We start from the raw sequence: 16787 nt of genomic DNA, 5'->3' as shown, positions 1-16787 counted from the left end.
TCTGTGTGCCCTGAGGCAACTGAAGTGAAAGTTGTGCTGGTCAGCTGTGTTTGGCAGAGTGAGCACAGTGGCTGAGGGTTTCAGTCTGCACTGTCTCTTAGATGATTGTTTGCTGGTTGTTTTTCTCCCTGCCCCCCCCCCCCAATCTGTCATTTCAGGAAAATGATCTCTGCAACTTTCAGTTTGATTTGGATTTGATGTCTTGGGACTCAGACCTGTGGAATATTACAGGCCACGTTTACACAGGTAACACACCACCTGCAGGAGTGACTATTCCCCCACCCCCTGCAAGGGTCAGCTGTTCCAGCTTAAGGACAGTGGTAACTTGGGTGAAACTCTGATGCCCTGCAGCATTCAGCTCTGCAATCATAGAATCATAGAATCAGCCAGGCTGGAAAAGACCTCAGAGATCATCCAGTCCAACCTATGACCTAACCCCTAACATCTCCTGACAACTCAACCATGGATGGCTCCAAGTGCCACATCCAATCCCCTCTTGAACACCTCCAGGGATGGGGACTCCACTACCTCCCTGGGCAGCACATCCCAAGGGCCAATTACTCTTTCTGGGAAGAACTTTCTCCTCACCTCCAGCCTCAACCTCCCCTGGCACAGCTTGAGACTGTGTCCTCTTGTTCTGGTGCTGCTTGCCTGGGAGAAGAGACCAACCCCCACCTGGCTACAACCTCCCTGCAGGGAGTTGGAGAGAGCAAGAAGGTCTCCCCTGAGCCTCCTCTTCTGCAGGCTAAGCAACCCCAGCTCCCTCAGCCTCTCCTCCCAGGGCTGTGCTCCAGACCCCTCCCCAGCTTTCTTGCCCTTCTCTGGACACCTTCCAGCAGCTCAAAGTCCTTCTTAAATTGTGGGGCCCAGAACTGGACACAGGACTCAAGATGTGGCCTAAGCAGTGCTGAGCACAGGGCAGGATGAGCTCCCTGCTCCTGCTGGCCACACTGTTCCTGCTGCAGGCCAGGATGCCCTTGGCCTTCTTGGCCCCCTGGGCACACTGCTGGCTCATGTTCAGCTGCTGTTAACCAGTCTCCCCAGGTCCCTTTCTGTCTGGCTGCTCTCCAGCCACTCCAACCCCAACCTGTATTGCTGCATGGGGTTGTGGTGGCCAAAGAGCAGCTCCTGGCCCTTGGACTTGCTGCATGCCAGCTGAGCAGCCCCTGCTGTGTTGCTGTGGGATGAGGCCGGCTGGCCAGGCCTGCTCTGCACGCTGAGCAGCGCAGAATCTTTCATCTTGCTATATATTCTGCTGTGCCTGCTTTGAGGTGTTAAGTAGCTGGTGTGGAGCAGCCTGTTCTTCACTGATCTTCCATTGCTAAGAACTTGCAGAGTGAAATGTCTTTGTCTGCCCCTTGCAGAGGAAAATGTGAAGACAGAGCCCCTGTCCCCGGCCGCCTCCAGCTGCTCCGTCCCTTCTCCGTCGTCTGTGGACTCTCCAGTGCAGAATGTGCCTGTATGCAGAGCCCTCCATCTGACACACAGGCTGACAAACAGCCCAGAGATTCACTCACCTCACCAGCTTCACAGCAGAAGAGAAAGCAGCTTGGTTTTCCAAGCCTAGCAACAACAACCCTTCCCTCAGTGATGTTTTCTTCCCTGCTGTGACCTGCTCTGGAAAGAGTGCATTCAGCTCTGGGTCCTTGGCTGTGGTTATTAGCCTGCTTACCAAACAGAGTGCTTTGGAAAGGCTTTTGGGTCTAGCAGAATACATAATTAATCAGGTTGGAGATGACCTTTGAGATCATCCAGTCCAACCTCTCACCCAACACCATCTAATCAACTCAACCATGGCACCAAGGGCCTCAGCCAGGCTTAGTTTAAACACCTCCAGGCATGGGGACTGCAGCACCTCCCTGGGCAGCACATCCCAGTGGCCAGTTACTTGTTCTGGGAAGAATTTCTTCCTCACACCCAGCCTGAACCTCCCCTGGCACAGCTTGAGACTGTGTCCTCTTGTTCTGGTGCTGCTTGCCTGGCAGAAGAGACCAACCCCCACCTGGCTACAACCTCCCTGCAGGGAGTTGGAGAGAGCAAGAAGGTCTCCCCTGAGCCTCCTCTTCTGCAGGCTAAGCAACCCCAGCTCCCTCAGCCTCTCCTCCCAGGGCTGTGCTCCAGACCCCTCCCCAGCTTTCTTGCCCTTCTCTGGACACCTTCCAGCAGCTCAACCTCTTTCCTACCCTGAGGGGCTCAGAACTGGCCACAGGGCTCAATGTGTGGCCTGAGCAGTGCTGAGCACAGGGGCAGGAACTGCTGGCCTCAGCCTGCTCTCTGCTGGTACTGAGAAGTAAATGTTTCATTTCCATCAGTGCTTAGCATGGAGTAGAACTAACTGCAGACCAAAGCCTTGCTCCTGTTTGCTGCAGCAGCAGCCACATGGTGCCATGAAAGGCACTTGGGCTCTCAGCTGCTAGTGGAGACTCGTGTGTTTGTGAAGCATTGATCTCCTGTGCTCTCTGTCTGCAGGATGATGTGGACTTCAGCTGTAGCTCCCAGATGTCTCCCCTGTCTCTCTACAGCAAGAGCTGCAGGAGCCCTGCCTCCCCTGAAGGGGCTGGAGGGAAGAAGCCTGCTGTCAGCCTCGCTTCTCGCTCGGGTATGGGAGCTGGAGCTGCTTGGGCTGCAGGCAGTGCACCTACTGTCTGCCATGGCAGTGTTTAACCAGCCATGTCTGACTGCACTTTGTCATCAGATATGTCTGGTTTTAGCACAGGCTGTAGATGAGTAACAAACCCATACCCAAAGCCATCTTACTGTGGCTCAGATGCTCTGTTTCCTGTTCTCTGCTCCAGCTCTGACTCTCTCTCCTTTTCTAGCAAACAGTTCTGCCAAGACCCTGAAGAGATGTGCCCAGGCAGCATCCAGGCCTTTGATTCAGCCCAAACCCCTTTTGCCTGCTGTACCTGAAACACAGGCTAACATTGGCATCCCAGCTAAAACCATCATTATCCAGGCTCTCCCCACCCTTGTGCCACTGCCAAAGCATCAGCCAGTTGTTAACATCCAGCCAGCCCCTCCTAAAGGTAAGTGAATGGTCTTGACTGACCAGGCCTTGGGAGTGGATACTGTGTGTGTTTGGGATGGGTCTTAGAGTGAAGTTGGCTTTATTGGGTGAAACAGGAGAGGTAGAAGGGAAGAAAGAGAGGCCCTAGGTGCTTTGCTGAGGAAAGGTTTGGGCTGAGATGTCCTTTACTCCTCTCCTGTGAGAAACAGCACCCACTGGGGCCTAATGTGTAATCACACACAGGCTGTTAGGGGTTGGGAGGGCAATGGAAGGCAGTGGAGCAGAATGCTGAGCACTGAGAGTTTCAGAGGGAGCACTGCAGATAGGGGTAAGGATCTCTGAGGGACCCTTTGCTGTGCCCTGCAGAAGGTGACTACAGTGCTGTGCTGCCATACCCAAGGGAAGATCCAGCAGGGTCAGTTAGGATGATTTGAATGAAGCTTGAAAGCTTGTGAGCAGTGATTAAAGCAGCTTGTCTTACCCACAGGAAACTGCTGCAAGCTGCTAGGAGCAGGAGTTGATCAGTTCTTACCTCACTAAGCAGCTTTAAGTAGGCTGAGAGGTTAGAAGAGTTGCTCCAATACAGCAGAGAGGCTGGAAGTGATTTTCTGCCCTCTGATAATTCTTTATTCCTCCTCTAGCCCTGTGAAAGATGTTTTTGAAGTAGCTTATAGAATGGCCCAGGCTGGAAGGGACCTGCAAAGCTCATCCAGTCTGACCTCCCTGCAGTCAGCAGAGACATCCCCAGCTAGATCAGGCTGCCCAGGGCCTCATCCAGCCTCACCTTGAATATCTCCAGGGGAGGGACCTCAGCCACCTCCCAGGGCAGCCTGTGCCAGTGTTTCACTACCCTTATGGTGCAGAACCTTTCCTAACATCCAGTCTCAATCTTCCCTTCTCTAGTTTGAAGCCATTGCCACTCTTCCTCTCCCTGCAGGCCTTTGTAAGCAGTCTCTCTCCATCCTTCCTGTAGCCCCCTTCAGGTACTAGTCTATTCTGCTGGCAGGCTGCTGTCAAGTCTCCCCAGAGCCTCCTCCCCTCCAGGCTGCACACCCCCAGCTCCCTCAGCCTGTCCTCGTAGCAGAGCTGCTGCAACCCCCTGAGCATTTTCGAGGCTCTCCTCTGGACCCTCCCCATCAACTCCAGGTCCTTCCTGTATGGAGCTGAGCCTTCACTCTGAATCAGAGGAGTGTTTTGCTCCTCAGCTGCAGCAGGGGGGATGAGCATGGCTGAAGCTGTCAGCTGCAGTTGCTGCTCTTCACCAGCGGATGGCTGCAGCCTCTCGTGGCTGACTGCAGGCACTGAGGCACGCAAGGGAAAGGAGACAAACCCTTCAGGCATGTATCTGGAGATGAGTGCAGTAGTGAAAGCTTTGGCTCCAGGACAGTCTGCTCTTCCATCAGGAGTTAAGCCAGTGCTGGAGAGGCTGACATTTGTTGCAGCATGCCTAGGATTGTTAGAGTCCTCAGAGCACAGGGCAGCACAGTCAGCATGACCTGATTCGTACTCTGCTGATGTTCCAGCTGATAAAATACCATCTGGAACAAGGAATGTTGAGAACAGGGATTGGGGGGGGTGATAGAAGTATAGCACTGTGAAGATCAACTTGTGCTATTCACAGGATGTCAGGGGTTGAGAGGGGCCCAAAGAGATTGAGTCCAACCCCCCTGCCAGAGCAGGGCCATACAGTCTAGCTCAGGTCACACAGAACACATCCAGATGGGGCTGGGAAGGCTCCAGAGAAGGAGACTCCACAACCTCTCTGGGCAGCCTGCTCCAGGGCTCTGGGACCCTCCCAGTGAAGAAGTTCCTCCTGGTATTGAGGTGGAGCCTCCTGTGCTGCAGCTTCCATCCATTGCTCCTTGTCCTGTTCCCAGAAGAGAAGTCAGGAGAGAGTCTCTGTGGGGCAGTGCAGAGGAATTGCTTTTTGGGAAAGCATTTCCATGCCTGTGTTTAGTTCAGCTGGTGGTGTGTGTAAAACTCCTGTCCTGTCACTTCCATAACAAGAGCCATAAGGATCCCTTTCATTAATGAGAGTCCCACACACCTGGCAGGTTGGAGCTCCCACTTTGAAACTGCACAGGTCTCTTCCAAGGAGCATGAAGAATGATGTCCTCACAGCCCCCTCCTAAGAAGGCATGGCCTGAGAGCATCACATCCCTTATGCATTCAGGAAAAGAGTTGAAATGATCTCCTGCTCACCACCTGAGCTTCTTGGGGTGCTGCTGGCTTGTGATGGCTCTGGGGAAAAAAAAGTGGAATACAGAATGAACCAGGTTGGAAAAGACCTCAGAGATCATCCAGTCCAGCCACTCACCCAGCAGCATCTGATCAGCTAAACCATGGAACCAGGGGCCTCAGCCAGGCCCTTCCTAAACACCTCCAGGGATGGAGACTCCACCACCTCCCTGGGCAGCACATCCCAGTGGCCAATCTCTCTTGCTGGGAAGAATTTCTTCCTCACCTCCAGCCTAAACCTCCTCTGGCACAGCTTGAGACTGTGTCCTCTTGTTCTGGTGCTGGGTGCCTGGGAGAAGAGACCAACCCCCACCTGGCTCCAACCTCCCTTCAGGGAGCTGGAGAGAGCAAGAAGGTCTCCCCTGAGCCTCCTCTTCTGCAGCCTAAGCAACCCCAGCTCCCTCAGCCTCTCCTCCCAGGGCTGTGCTCCAGACCCCTCCCCAGCTTTCTTGCCCTTCTCTGGACACCTTCCAGCAGCTCAACATCTTTGTTAAACTGAGGAGCCCAGAACTGGACACAGGACTCAAGGTGTGGCCTGAGCAGTGCTGAGCACAGGGCAGGATGAGCTCCCTGCTCCTGCTGGCCACACTGTTCCTGCTGCAGGCCAGGCTGCCCTTGGCCTTCCTGGGCACCCTGCTCCTACACCTTGTATGTTCAGGGTTTTGGCACTAGGTAAATGACTTCGTTTCTCACCTTCCAGGAGGGTGGGGAGATGCTGTAATGCATTCCTGTGCCTTTCAGTTGGAATGCTCAGCTGGAATGTGCTGTTTCTGGAAGCTGGGAAGGTCAGCCTGTTACAAAGGCTTAGAGAGACACTGCTGTGTTAGCAGACAACAGAATGTGGATCCAGCACCTGCTTGAGCTGAGTGTGATTGTTGGACTGCAGTTTCTTGGAAGTCAGTGTCCCTAATTCCATTCCAAACCCTGTCAGAATTACCTCATTTTTTCTGCTGGCTTTTCTTTAAGCTCAGTTCAACCACAAAGATGGTTAAGGGAGTGGAACATCTTCCTTAGGAGGAGAGCCTGAGGGAGCTGAGGCTCTTCAGCTTGGAGGTGACCTCATTCATGTTGATAAAGCTGTTCAGGGGCAGTGCCCAGAGGCTGGGGCCAGGCTCTGCTGGGGGATGCCCAATGCCAGCACAAGGGGCAGTGGTGGAAGCTGAGCAGAGGAAACTCCATGGAAACAGGAAGAAGAATTATTTCCCTGTAAGAGTGGCAGAGCCTGGAGCAGGCTGCCCAGGGGGGTTGTGGAGTCTCCCTCTGGGGAGAGATTCAAGCCCCACCTGGCTGTGTTCCTGTGTGAGCTGCTCTGGGTGCTGCTGCTCTGGCAGAGGCTTGGACTGGATGAGCTCTGGAGGTCCCTTCCAGCCCCTGACACTCTGTGATTCTGTGTGAGCTTGTGCATAAAATGTCCTAAATATGTAAGAAGAAAAGCCCAAGGTGGTCTTGTCTCAGTTTGGATTGAGGCTTTCACTTGAGGTTTGGCAGTGGAACTTGCATTGTTCTTTCCTGCTCACCTCCACTCTTTCTCCATGCTGTTTCTGCATGGCTTTGCACTGTGGGAGCCCCTTCTGGGTGGTAAGCTTTCCCTTCAATGCAGCAATAACAGGGGTGGACAAAAAGGAGGAGGAGGAGGATCTGGGTAAGTTCCCTCAGCTCTTGGAAAGAGCTGCTCAAAGGCCATCAAGGGTTGGCACTACTGGGGTGGGTCATGTTTGTAACCAGGTCATTCTGAGGGCTTTTGGGAGGGAGCTGGAGTTACTGCAGCCCTTCAAGAGGTGCACTTTGGATTTGCAAAAGGTTTTGCTTTATGCTATTATTTTTCATTCCTATCCAGCAGAGTGGAATTGGATTTGAGGTCAGCTGTGCAGGGCAGGGGAGGGAGCCAGGGCTCCTGCTTGAGCTGCATACAAACACGTTTCACATCGTGTGCTGACTGCTTCTGTTGGTTTTTGTGTTCTAGGTCAATCAGTGGTGCTCCCCCAGCCTGCTGTGGTCCAGTTCCAGGCTTCTGGGGTGCTTCCTGCCTCCCAGCCAGTCCTTGCTGTCACTGGAGGGACCACTCCACTGCACAGTCACACAGTGAATGCATTGCCTGCAGCTGCTGGCAACGGCCCCACGCACGGCAAGGTCCCGCTGGCTAAACCTTTGCTTCAGAGCACCACAGCAGCAGCAGGCCTGGATGTAAGTTCTGACTGGGTGATAACAGCTCTCAACCAAAGCTGGGAAACAGCTTCCAGCTCCCTCCCTGTGAGACATGATAGGATCATAGAACTGTCAGGGTTGGAAGGGACCTCAAGGGTCAGCCAGTTCCAACCCCCCTGCCATGGGATGGGTGTTGGATGAGAGGTTGGACTTGATGATCTCAAAGGGCTTTTCCAACCTGGTCTATTCTATTCCTCTCTGCCCTCTTCTATTCCTCTCTGCCCTCTTCTATTCCTCTCTGCCCTCCTCTCTGCCCCCCTCTCCTCTGTTTTCCATCACATTTATCTCCCCATGCTCATGGTTTTGGCAAGCTTTAGGTATTGAGTTCCATGTGATCCTAACTAAGGCTCCCTTTTGCTCATGCCCTGAGTGAGTAGTCAGGGGGGAAGCTCTCAGCAGGCATTGCACCAATGAAGCTTTTCCACTGTGGCTCACAGCAAGCAGTAGATGCAAACAGCTTTTAAGATGTGTGGGCTGTTTCCCTCCCTTCAGCTTTGACATCTTAACTAGCTGCAAGCTGGGTGTTGACTTGATTCAGTTCCTAGTAGTTTGGAGCTGCTTTAGCTGCATTTTGTAGCTCGAAGGAAAGCAAGGTTGTGGCAAGCACTGAAGCTGCTTGCTTGTGGCTTTTACACTCTGGTGGTGTGGTTCTCCAGTGTGGTCTTGGAGGTGCAGCTGCTGTGGGGGTCCTGCTGCATCTCTCAGTGTCCACTCACATGAATGCTGTCCATTCACATGAGATTTGCAGTAGTCCATGCAAAATTCAAGTCATCAGCTTAGCAGCAGCACAGGACACTGTTTCCCCAAGCCTCCTGGCTTCTCTAGAGGGCTGCTGTGTGGTTTCCTAGCATCTGGCAATTGGCACTCGTGCTCCATCTTCAGCTTTCCTCACTGCTCCTGCTTGTGTGGGGGCTGCATTTTCAAGTGGAAGCAATTACTTGCTACAAGTAATTGAGCAGCCAGAGTGCAGTGGAAGCCTGATCTTGAGCTTGCATGAAGCTAGCAAAGTCCTGTCTGTAGATGGGCCAGGTGAGTGCTGCCATTTTTAATGGCAACTGCCTGCCATGCAAAGCTAAGCTGAAGAGGTCTGTCAGCAGGCACTGCCTTTGTGGCTCCCTGTGGCTGGGACTGCCCTGGCACCTTGCCATTGTCTGAATGCAAGGTTTAGTTGTCAAAGCCCCCTTTTTGTCATCACACTTTACATGCACCTCTGGGACAGTCAGTAGCCAAATGTGTAGCTGCCCCTGTGCTCAGCACTGCTCAGGCCACACCTTGAGTCCTGTGCCCAGTTCTGGGCTGCTCAGGTTAGGAAAGAGGTTGAGCTGCTGGAAGGTGTCCAGAGAAGGGCAAGAAAGCTGGGGAGGGGTCTGGAGCACAGCCCTGGGAGGAGAGGCTGAGGGAGCTGGGGTTGCTTAGCCTGGAGAAGAGGAGGCTCAGGGGAGACCTTCTTGCTCTCTCCAGCTCCCTGCAGGGAGGTTGTAGCCAGCTGGGGGTTGGTCTCTTCTGCCAGGCAAGCAGCACCAGAACAAGAGGACACAGTCTCAAGCTGTGCCAGGGGAGGTTTAGGCTGGAGTTGAAGAGCAAGTTCTTCCCAGCAAGAGAGATTGGCCATTGGGATGTGCTGCCCAGGGAGGTGGTGGAGTCCCCATCCCTGGGGGTGTTTAGGAAGAGCCTGGCTGAGGCACTTGGTGCCATGGTTGAGTTGATCAGATGCTGCTGGGTGCTAGGTTGGACTGGATGATCTCTGAGGTCTTTCCCAACCTGGTTGATTCTGTACTGTGTGGCTATCCCTCCCTGGGGTTGGTTTAGGGAGTTTCCAGCCTTGCTGTCAGCCTGCATGCTGCAGCTCCTCCCTGTGTTTATTGCAGCACAACCCCCTCAGCTGCAGCTGCTCTTGGGCACAGTGTGAAAGAGCACTGTGGAGAGGAACAAGCATTTCAGGACCCAGCTGGCACCAGGAGGGTTAAAACATCTTGGGAGTGCCTTAGGCAGCACATGGTGCTCAGAGCTGCCCAGCTGTAGCTGTCTTTGAGCTCTGCAGCACTGTGTTTGTTTGCTCATCTGAGCAGATGTTGCAGGATGAAAAGAAACACTGCAGGACTTTCTCTTTGGGCTTAGGAGGGATAAACTGTTAGCTTAACACCCAGGCCTTCCAAGGGATTAGCCTGAGGTGGCTGCTAAGCCTGAGCCCCTGTGTTGAGCTTGCCCTGATGGCACATGGTTAGGCAGCTTGCCAGCCACCAGGCAGTGCCAGGCTTTCAGTGCAGTCACTGCTGAGCAACTTCCCACTAGGGAACTGGACCAGGGGAACACTGCCTGAGCCACTCTGCCACTGGAAGGAACCAGAAAGAGAGAACCAGCAACTGTTTCACTTGCAAAAGACCCCCAGGATCACTGAGTCCAGGCATCACCCCCACCCCACCATGGCCTCAGACCATGGCCCAAAGTGCCACATGCACACATTTCAACACCTCCAGGGATGGGGACTCCACCTTCTCCCCAGGCAGCCTGCTCCAGTGCCTGACCACTCCTGCAGCAAAGAAACTGTGCCTGATCTGCAATGCAATGATCTGAGCCCTGCTCTGCCTGTCAGCATAGAATCAGTTTGGTTGGGAGAGACCTTGAAGATCATCAAGTCCTACCTTCTGTACTCTCTACTGTAGGTGATGTCACCTCTGTGGCCTCTCTGGAGCAGGCTGCAGGGTGGGTGATGAGCCCCAGTGTCTGCTGGAGTTCAGGCCCATGAGTCAGCCCAGCTCCTGCCAGTGCTCCCCAGGGCAGCTCAGAAATGCTCCTGTGCCACAGTACAGCAAGGCAGAAGGCAGCTGCTCTGGCTGTGGGCAGTGAGGCCTTTGCCTGGGGGTCTCATGCAGGCTCTTCACTGGGGCAGGCAGATTGCTTCCTCTTGCAATTAAATGACAAGAGGACACAGAGGAGAGGTGTGAGGGAATCCAGTTCTGTTGTGACCTTATAAGGTCTTTCTCTCAGGCTCTCTCAAGGAGGTGGTGGAAGCCTCCTGCCTGGAGGTGTTTGCAGCCAGGCTGGAGGTGGCTGTGAGCAACCTGCTGCGGTGTGAGGTGTCCCTGGCCATGGCAGGGGGGTTGGGACTGGCTGAGCCTTGAGCTCCCTTCCAAGCCTGACAGTTCTGTGATTCTGCTCTGCAGTGAGGAAGGACTTCATTCTGCCCCCAGGTTCTTGTGGTTAAAAAAGATTGGGAATGTGGAGGAAATTTGGTGCCACAAAAGTGCTGCAGTGCAAGTGTGGATTTCCAGGAAAGAATCCTTTTCTGTGCTGTATGTTAGGTCATATGAACTAAACTCCTCAGTCAGGCTGTGTTCTGTTGAGTTAGAGACAAGAAACAAGCTGAGAAGGCTGCAGGGGTTTTGTGTCCCCATATTGAAGATGCACCTTCAAGGAGAGCAGCTTTCCCAGGCTGAGGTCAGAAGCCAGCCAAGGTGAAGCTGAAGTGCTTTGTGCTTCCAGCTGTGTGCTTGCCCAGTGTGTGTGTACCAAACCCTCTGTGGAGTGTGAGAGACATTGCTCAGCCCTTCTGCTGGACACACAGCTTGTCTTGGAGTGGAGGCTACATTCTGCTCAGAGTTTTCTTTGGAAGGCCTAATTGAAGGAGCAGTGTTTGTTTGGGAGGGCTCTGAAGGCAGAGGACAACCTGCACCTCGTGAGCCCTGCCTGGAGCAAGGGTTTGCAGTGAGCCTTTCACTTCCCCATACTTACAACATCTTTGGTGTGCCTTAGCAGTGCTGTCATTTCTAAAGCTGGAAAGCAGAAGTTGCATCACCAGTGAAGGTTTGATTTTAAGGCCACCATTTCCCCTTTAAATCCTGGGCTACTCTCTGGTCTGGAAGTTGCTGTCTGGAGTGGCAGATGAGCACAGCGCAGCCTGCAAAGGGGGAGGCTGCCCCAACCAGCAGAGGTGTTTGCTGCCTTTCACCTCTGCTCAGCAGTGTTCCTGAAGCAGTCTGGCATGATGAATGGGTTTCTCTTTCTCTTCTGATTGTCAAAATGCTCAGACAAGTGGCATGTTTACCTTGATGCCCAGGCAGCTGTGGAACACTTGGTGCCACCCTCTGGCACTGGTGCATCCCTTCACACATGTAGCTCGCTTCGCTTCCTGCACTGACTTAAGCTGGGTCAGGTATGTGCTTGTGACTTAGCCCTCAAGAAGAACCAGCTGGGCACTGGGGGCTCACCAGGGACCTGCAGCTGTTTGAGGGGTTGTCTAATAATTAACTCAAGGACAGGAGTGGTTTGGTTTCATCTGAGCAGGCTTAGGGCATGAGTGGAAGTGAAACTGATGTGGCTGAAATGCAATTATTGCACAGAGTGCCTGGAACTGGCCTGGGGGAAGCTGCTGCTCCTGGCACTGAGGAAAGGCAGTCTAGACAAATACCAACTGCCATGTAGCTGGTAGTGGCTGAAGCAGCAGTAGATGTGCCTTAGGTTGTACTCTTGGTGTATAAATGCTGGGCTGGTGCTTTCATTCTGCTTTCTCCCTGGAAGCTGCTGGTAGATGTGCCAGAGTTTCCAGACACTTACTCAAAAGCTGTCCAGTAGTGAATAATCCTGAGCAGGTCTGCAAACAGGAATGGATGTAAACAGTTTGGTCTTCTCTGTTTTGACCTCATGCTGCAAAGCCTCTCTCTGGATGGAGGAATGTAACTACTTGTTTGGAATATCACACAGCTCCAGCCAAAGCTGCTGCATGAACTCATCCCTTATTATTTCATCTCTGGACAGCTGGAGGGATCCTGGCCCCAGAGTGCTGTGTGCTATGCACTGCAGTGCTTGGCTGGCTTGAAATTAGGGAGCTTTAGGGCTTTTTTTTTTGTATGTCTGGAGAAATTTTCTGATGTTCAGTATTGTAGGACCTCAAAAAAATGCAGGACAAAGCTTAGTGTTAATGAAGAGAAACCTTGTTCTTCTCCACTCTGCTGAGGAGATTAATGAAGGGATGCTGAAACCTTGTTCTTCTCCACTCTCTGCTGAGGAGAGAAACTGGAGCAAGTACAGAGAGCTTCACTGCCCTGGATTTCATTGGTAGCAGCAGACCAGACGTGCAGTCAGTGATCTTTGCAGAGAGCAGTGAGATCAGCACGGAGAGAGCCCAAGCTGCTCATACACTGCAAGGTGTTTGCTTAGTCTCTGTCCCCTAACTGCAGTCCCAGGCAGAAGACTGAGTCCTCAGACAGCCTGCAGCCAGACTTCTTGCAGACATCCAAGTCCTGGAGCAACATCTGTGTGCAGAGGGATACAGGGAGGTGTTCAAGAGGGGATTGGATGTGGCACTTGAAGCCATGGCTAAGTTAGTCAGGAGGTGTTGGGTGACAGCTTGGACTTGATGATTTCTGAGGTCTTTTCCAGCCTTATGGATTCTATCAGAGAGTTGGAAAGCTGTGGCTAGGGTTCTTTAAGCAGACCTCAACCAGAGCATGCTGGGCTCCTTAACAGCACCATTCTGCAGCTTTATTTTCCCCTGGGTCAGAGTCTTTAGGATAGTTCCCTTTCTGTAGCTTCCAAGCTCTGATGGATGCAGGTCACTCCACTGCACGTGTGGGCAGCTACCGGCGGGTGTTCGGGTCTGTGAGATGCAGCATTCAGTTCCCTTCCAGTGTAAACATCAGTAAGGCACATCCTGTTGTGGCCCAATAATGTGATGGGAGCCTTCTGGTTTTAATGACAACAGAGCTGGTGTTGCTAATCTCTTGAGGGGAAGGAAATCAGCAGTGGTGTTCCAATGAGGGGCTTCAGGCAGCTGCGTGGAGCTCTGCAGTGTCGCTGGCTGCATCCTTGTCAGCAGCAAGAGCCTCTCAGTCTCGGTCGTCCCACTCAGTGCAGACCACAAAATGAGTAAGTAGTAAAAGATGAGAGGCTGTCCCTGCTTGGGAAAAGAAAAACTGGAGTCATCAGGACTGTTGGGGAGTGGGGAGGGCTTACTTTGAACTCTCCTGGTCTGGTCCTGCAGAAGGAATGCCTGCTAGTGGTTGGAGTGTATTCTGTGCTCCCTTGGAGTGTGTGTGTTGGTTTAGCTTCACCCAGAAGGAATCCAGCTTGTGTGCTGCATCAGAGATTGCTCTGTGATGTGAACCAAAACACAGTAAGTGGGGCAAGCAGGAAATGGGCATCAAAGCCATGCTCCTGATCTGCATTAATATGCTAGCACAGATGCACCCAGAGACTACATCTGAGCTGCCATGTAAGGGCTTGATGCACATGGAATGTGCAATCTGAGGTCAGCCACAGGATGCAAAGTCTCAAAAGCTACATACAGCATAGCTGGAAAAGGTAGAGAGATGTGTGTGACCGAGGTGCAGGTGGCTTCCAGACAAACAGACTGCAAAACCAGGAAGACTTTTGGGTAAGAAAAGAGATGGGGGAGCTTGCAGACCTGTGGGGAGGTATTATCTGTCTCTGTGACTTGAGTGCTCAAATCAAACTGTGCTCAGGTATATGTTTTGTGTTCCCTGCACAGGGAAGGCTGAGAGTGCAGGAGGGGAAAATGCAGGACCTGCTTTATTTTCAGAGTGCAAGAGGAAGAAGGGAAAATGCAGAACCTGGTTTGATTTGAGTGCAAGAGAAAGAGGGGATGATCCAGGAGCTGGTTTGATTTGAGTGCAAGAGAAAGAGGGGATGATCCAGGAGCTGGTTTGATTTGAGTGCAAGAGAAAGAGGGGATGATCCAGGAGCTGGTTTGATTTGAGTGCAAGAGAAAGAGGGGATGATCCAGGAGCTGGTTTGATTTGAGTGCAAGAGGAGAGGGATGATCCAGGAGCTGGTTTCATTTGAGTGCAAGAGAAAGAGGGGATGATCCAGGAGCTGGTTTGATTTGAGTGCAAGAGGAGAGGGATGATCCAGGACCTGTTTTGATTTGAGTGCAAGAGAAAGAGGGGATGATCCAGGACCTGGTTTGATTTGAGTGCAAGAGAAAGAGGGGATGATCCAGGACCTGTTTTGATTTGAGTGCAAGAGAAAGAGGGGATGATCCAGGACCTGTTTTGATTTGAGTGCAAGAGGAGAGGGATGATCCAGGACCTGGTTTGATTTGAGTGCAAGAGGGGAGGGATGATCCAGGACTTGTTTTCATTTGAGTGCAAGAGGAGAGGGATGATCCAGGAGCTGGTTTGATTTGAGTGCAAGAGGAGAGAGGAGGATCCAGGACCTGTTTTGATTTGAGTGCAAGAGGAGAGGGGATGATCCAGGACCAGGTTTGATTTGAGTGCAAGAGGAGAGGGATGATCCAGGACCAGGTTTGATTTGAGTGCAAGAGGAGAGGGATGATCCAGGACCTGTTTTGATTTGAGTGCAAGAGGAGAGGGGATGATCCAGGACCTGTTTTGATTTGAGTGCAAGAGGAGAGGGATGATCCAGGACCAGGTTTGATTTGAGTGCAAGAGGAGAGGGATGATCCAGGACCTGTTTTGATTTGAGTGCAAGAGGAGAGGGGATGATCCAGGACCTGTTTTGATTTGAGTGCAAGAGGAGAGAGGAGGATCCAGGACCTGTTTTGATTTGAGTGCAAGAGGAGAGGGGATGATCCAGGACCTGTTTTGATTTGAGTGCAAGAGGAGAGGGGATGATCCAGGACCAGGTTTGATTTGAGTGCAAGAGGAGAGGGATGATCCAGGACCTGTTTTGATTTGAGTGCAAGAGGAGAGGGGATGATCCAGGACCAGGTTTGATTTGAGTGCAAGAGGAGAGGGATGATCCAGGAGCTGGTTTCATTTGAGTGCAAGAGAAAGAGGGGATGATCCAGGAGCTGGTTTGATTTGAGTGCAAGAGGAGAGGGATGATCCAGGACCTGTTTTGATTTGAGTGCAAGAGATAGATGTTAGGAAGAGGTTCTATACAGAAAGAGTGATTGCGCTATGGAATGGGCTGCCCGGGGAGGTGGTGGAGTCGCCGTCACTGGAGGTGTTCAGAAGGAGACTTGCTGGGGTGCTTGGTGCCATGGGTTAGCTGTTTGGGTGGGTTGGATTGGTTGATGGGTTGGACACGATGATCTTGAAGGTCTCTTCCAACCTGGTTTGGTTTATTCTAATAAAGGTTTATTCTAATAAAGAGGGGATGATCCAGGACCTGGTTTGATTTGAGTGCAAGAGGAGAGGGATGATCCAGGAGCTGTTATTTCATTCTCTGGGAGGGGTGCTGTAATTCCTTGTTGCTCGTGGTGAGGAGCTATCTGTAGAGGCCTTTGACAGAGAGAGGGAGCAGAACTGAGGCTTGCAATGGGGCCACCTCTGCCTTGGGGCTCAGTACCAGGCCTGTGTGCTGTGTCTGCAGGTCAACGTCTTGAGGAGGCAGCAGCGCATGATCAAGAACCGGGAGTCGGCCTTCCAGTCGCGGAAGAAGAAGAAGGAATACATGCTGGGGCTGGAGGCCAGGCTGGAGGCTGCCCTGCAGGAGAATGAGAAGCTCAAGAAGGAGAACAGCACGCTGAAGAGGCAGCTGGATGAAGTAGTATTAGAGGTGAGAGACTCTGATTGAGGGCTGGCTTTATAGCAAGACAGTTGCTCAGGTGGAAGGCACTTGTGTCCAGTTCTGGGCCCCTCCGCTCAAGAAGGACCTCAGGGAACTGCTTGAAAGACTCCACCACAGAGCCAGAAAGATGATGGAGTGGAACATCTCCCTTATGAGGAGAGACTGAGGGAGCTGAGGGATCTGTAGCTTGGAGAGGAGGAGACTTGAGAGGTGACCTTATTGCTGTTGCTAAAGCTGTGCAGGGGCAGTGCCCAGAGGCTGGAGCCAGGCTCTGCTGGGGGCTGCCCAATGCCAGCACAAGGGGCAGTGGTGGAAGCTGAGGCAGAGGAAGTGCCATGGGAACAGGAGGAAGAATTATTCCCCTGTGAGGGTGGCAGAGGCCTGGAGCAGGCTGCCCAGGGGGGCTGTGGAGTCTCCCTCCGGGGAGAGATTCCAAACCCACCTGGCTGTGTTCCTGTGTGAGCTGCTCTGGGTGCTGCTGCTCTGGCAGGGGCTTGGACTGGATGAGCTCTGGAGGTCCCTCCCAGCCCCTGAAATTCTGTGGTTCTGTGAACTCAGGAACTGTTGGCTGGGAGAACATTGAGGATTTCTAGCTCAGCCTCCCACTCCAGGCAGGACTTTCACCAGGTTTAGGTCAGCAGTATTTAGCTGACTTAGTTGTCTTACTGTCAGGCTGCTGCTTGAAGGTCTCACTGAGAAGGCAGACTGGGTATGAAGCAGAAAGAGTTTGATTTTGGAGCACTCCTGGCATGCATTCATACATGATTAGGCAAATTCACATCTGAAAAGCAAACACAATTTGCTGTATTGAGAGCCTGGCACAGCTTGCCCAGGGAGGTGGTGG

General features: G+C 52.6%; 1 protein-coding gene across 2 annotated transcripts in view; it reads left to right on the top strand.

Moving 5' to 3' along the window:
- The window catches only part of ATF6 (activating transcription factor 6), a 90534-nt gene that overhangs the window by 2663 nt on the left and 71084 nt on the right, over positions 1 to 16787 (top strand). For both annotated transcript variants that reach the window (XM_068164579.1, XM_068164578.1), the window contains exons 3-8: positions 159 to 246; positions 1365 to 1459; positions 2470 to 2599; positions 2820 to 3026; positions 7209 to 7429; positions 15746 to 15931. In XM_068164579.1, the coding sequence (XP_068020680.1) occupies positions 159 to 246; positions 1365 to 1459; positions 2470 to 2599; positions 2820 to 3026; positions 7209 to 7429; positions 15746 to 15931 (927 nt within the window). The remainder of the gene's footprint in view (positions 1 to 158; positions 247 to 1364; positions 1460 to 2469; positions 2600 to 2819; positions 3027 to 7208; positions 7430 to 15745; positions 15932 to 16787) is intronic.

Source organism: Melanerpes formicivorus, unplaced genomic scaffold, assembly GCF_026170545.1.
Source record: "Melanerpes formicivorus ecotype bairdi unplaced genomic scaffold, bMelFor1.0.p_v2 SCAF_81, whole genome shotgun sequence".
Taxonomy (NCBI): Eukaryota; Metazoa; Chordata; class Aves; order Piciformes; family Picidae; genus Melanerpes; species Melanerpes formicivorus.
The sequence above is the reverse complement of the archived record's forward strand: the minus strand, read 5'-3'. Positions and strand labels throughout refer to the sequence as shown.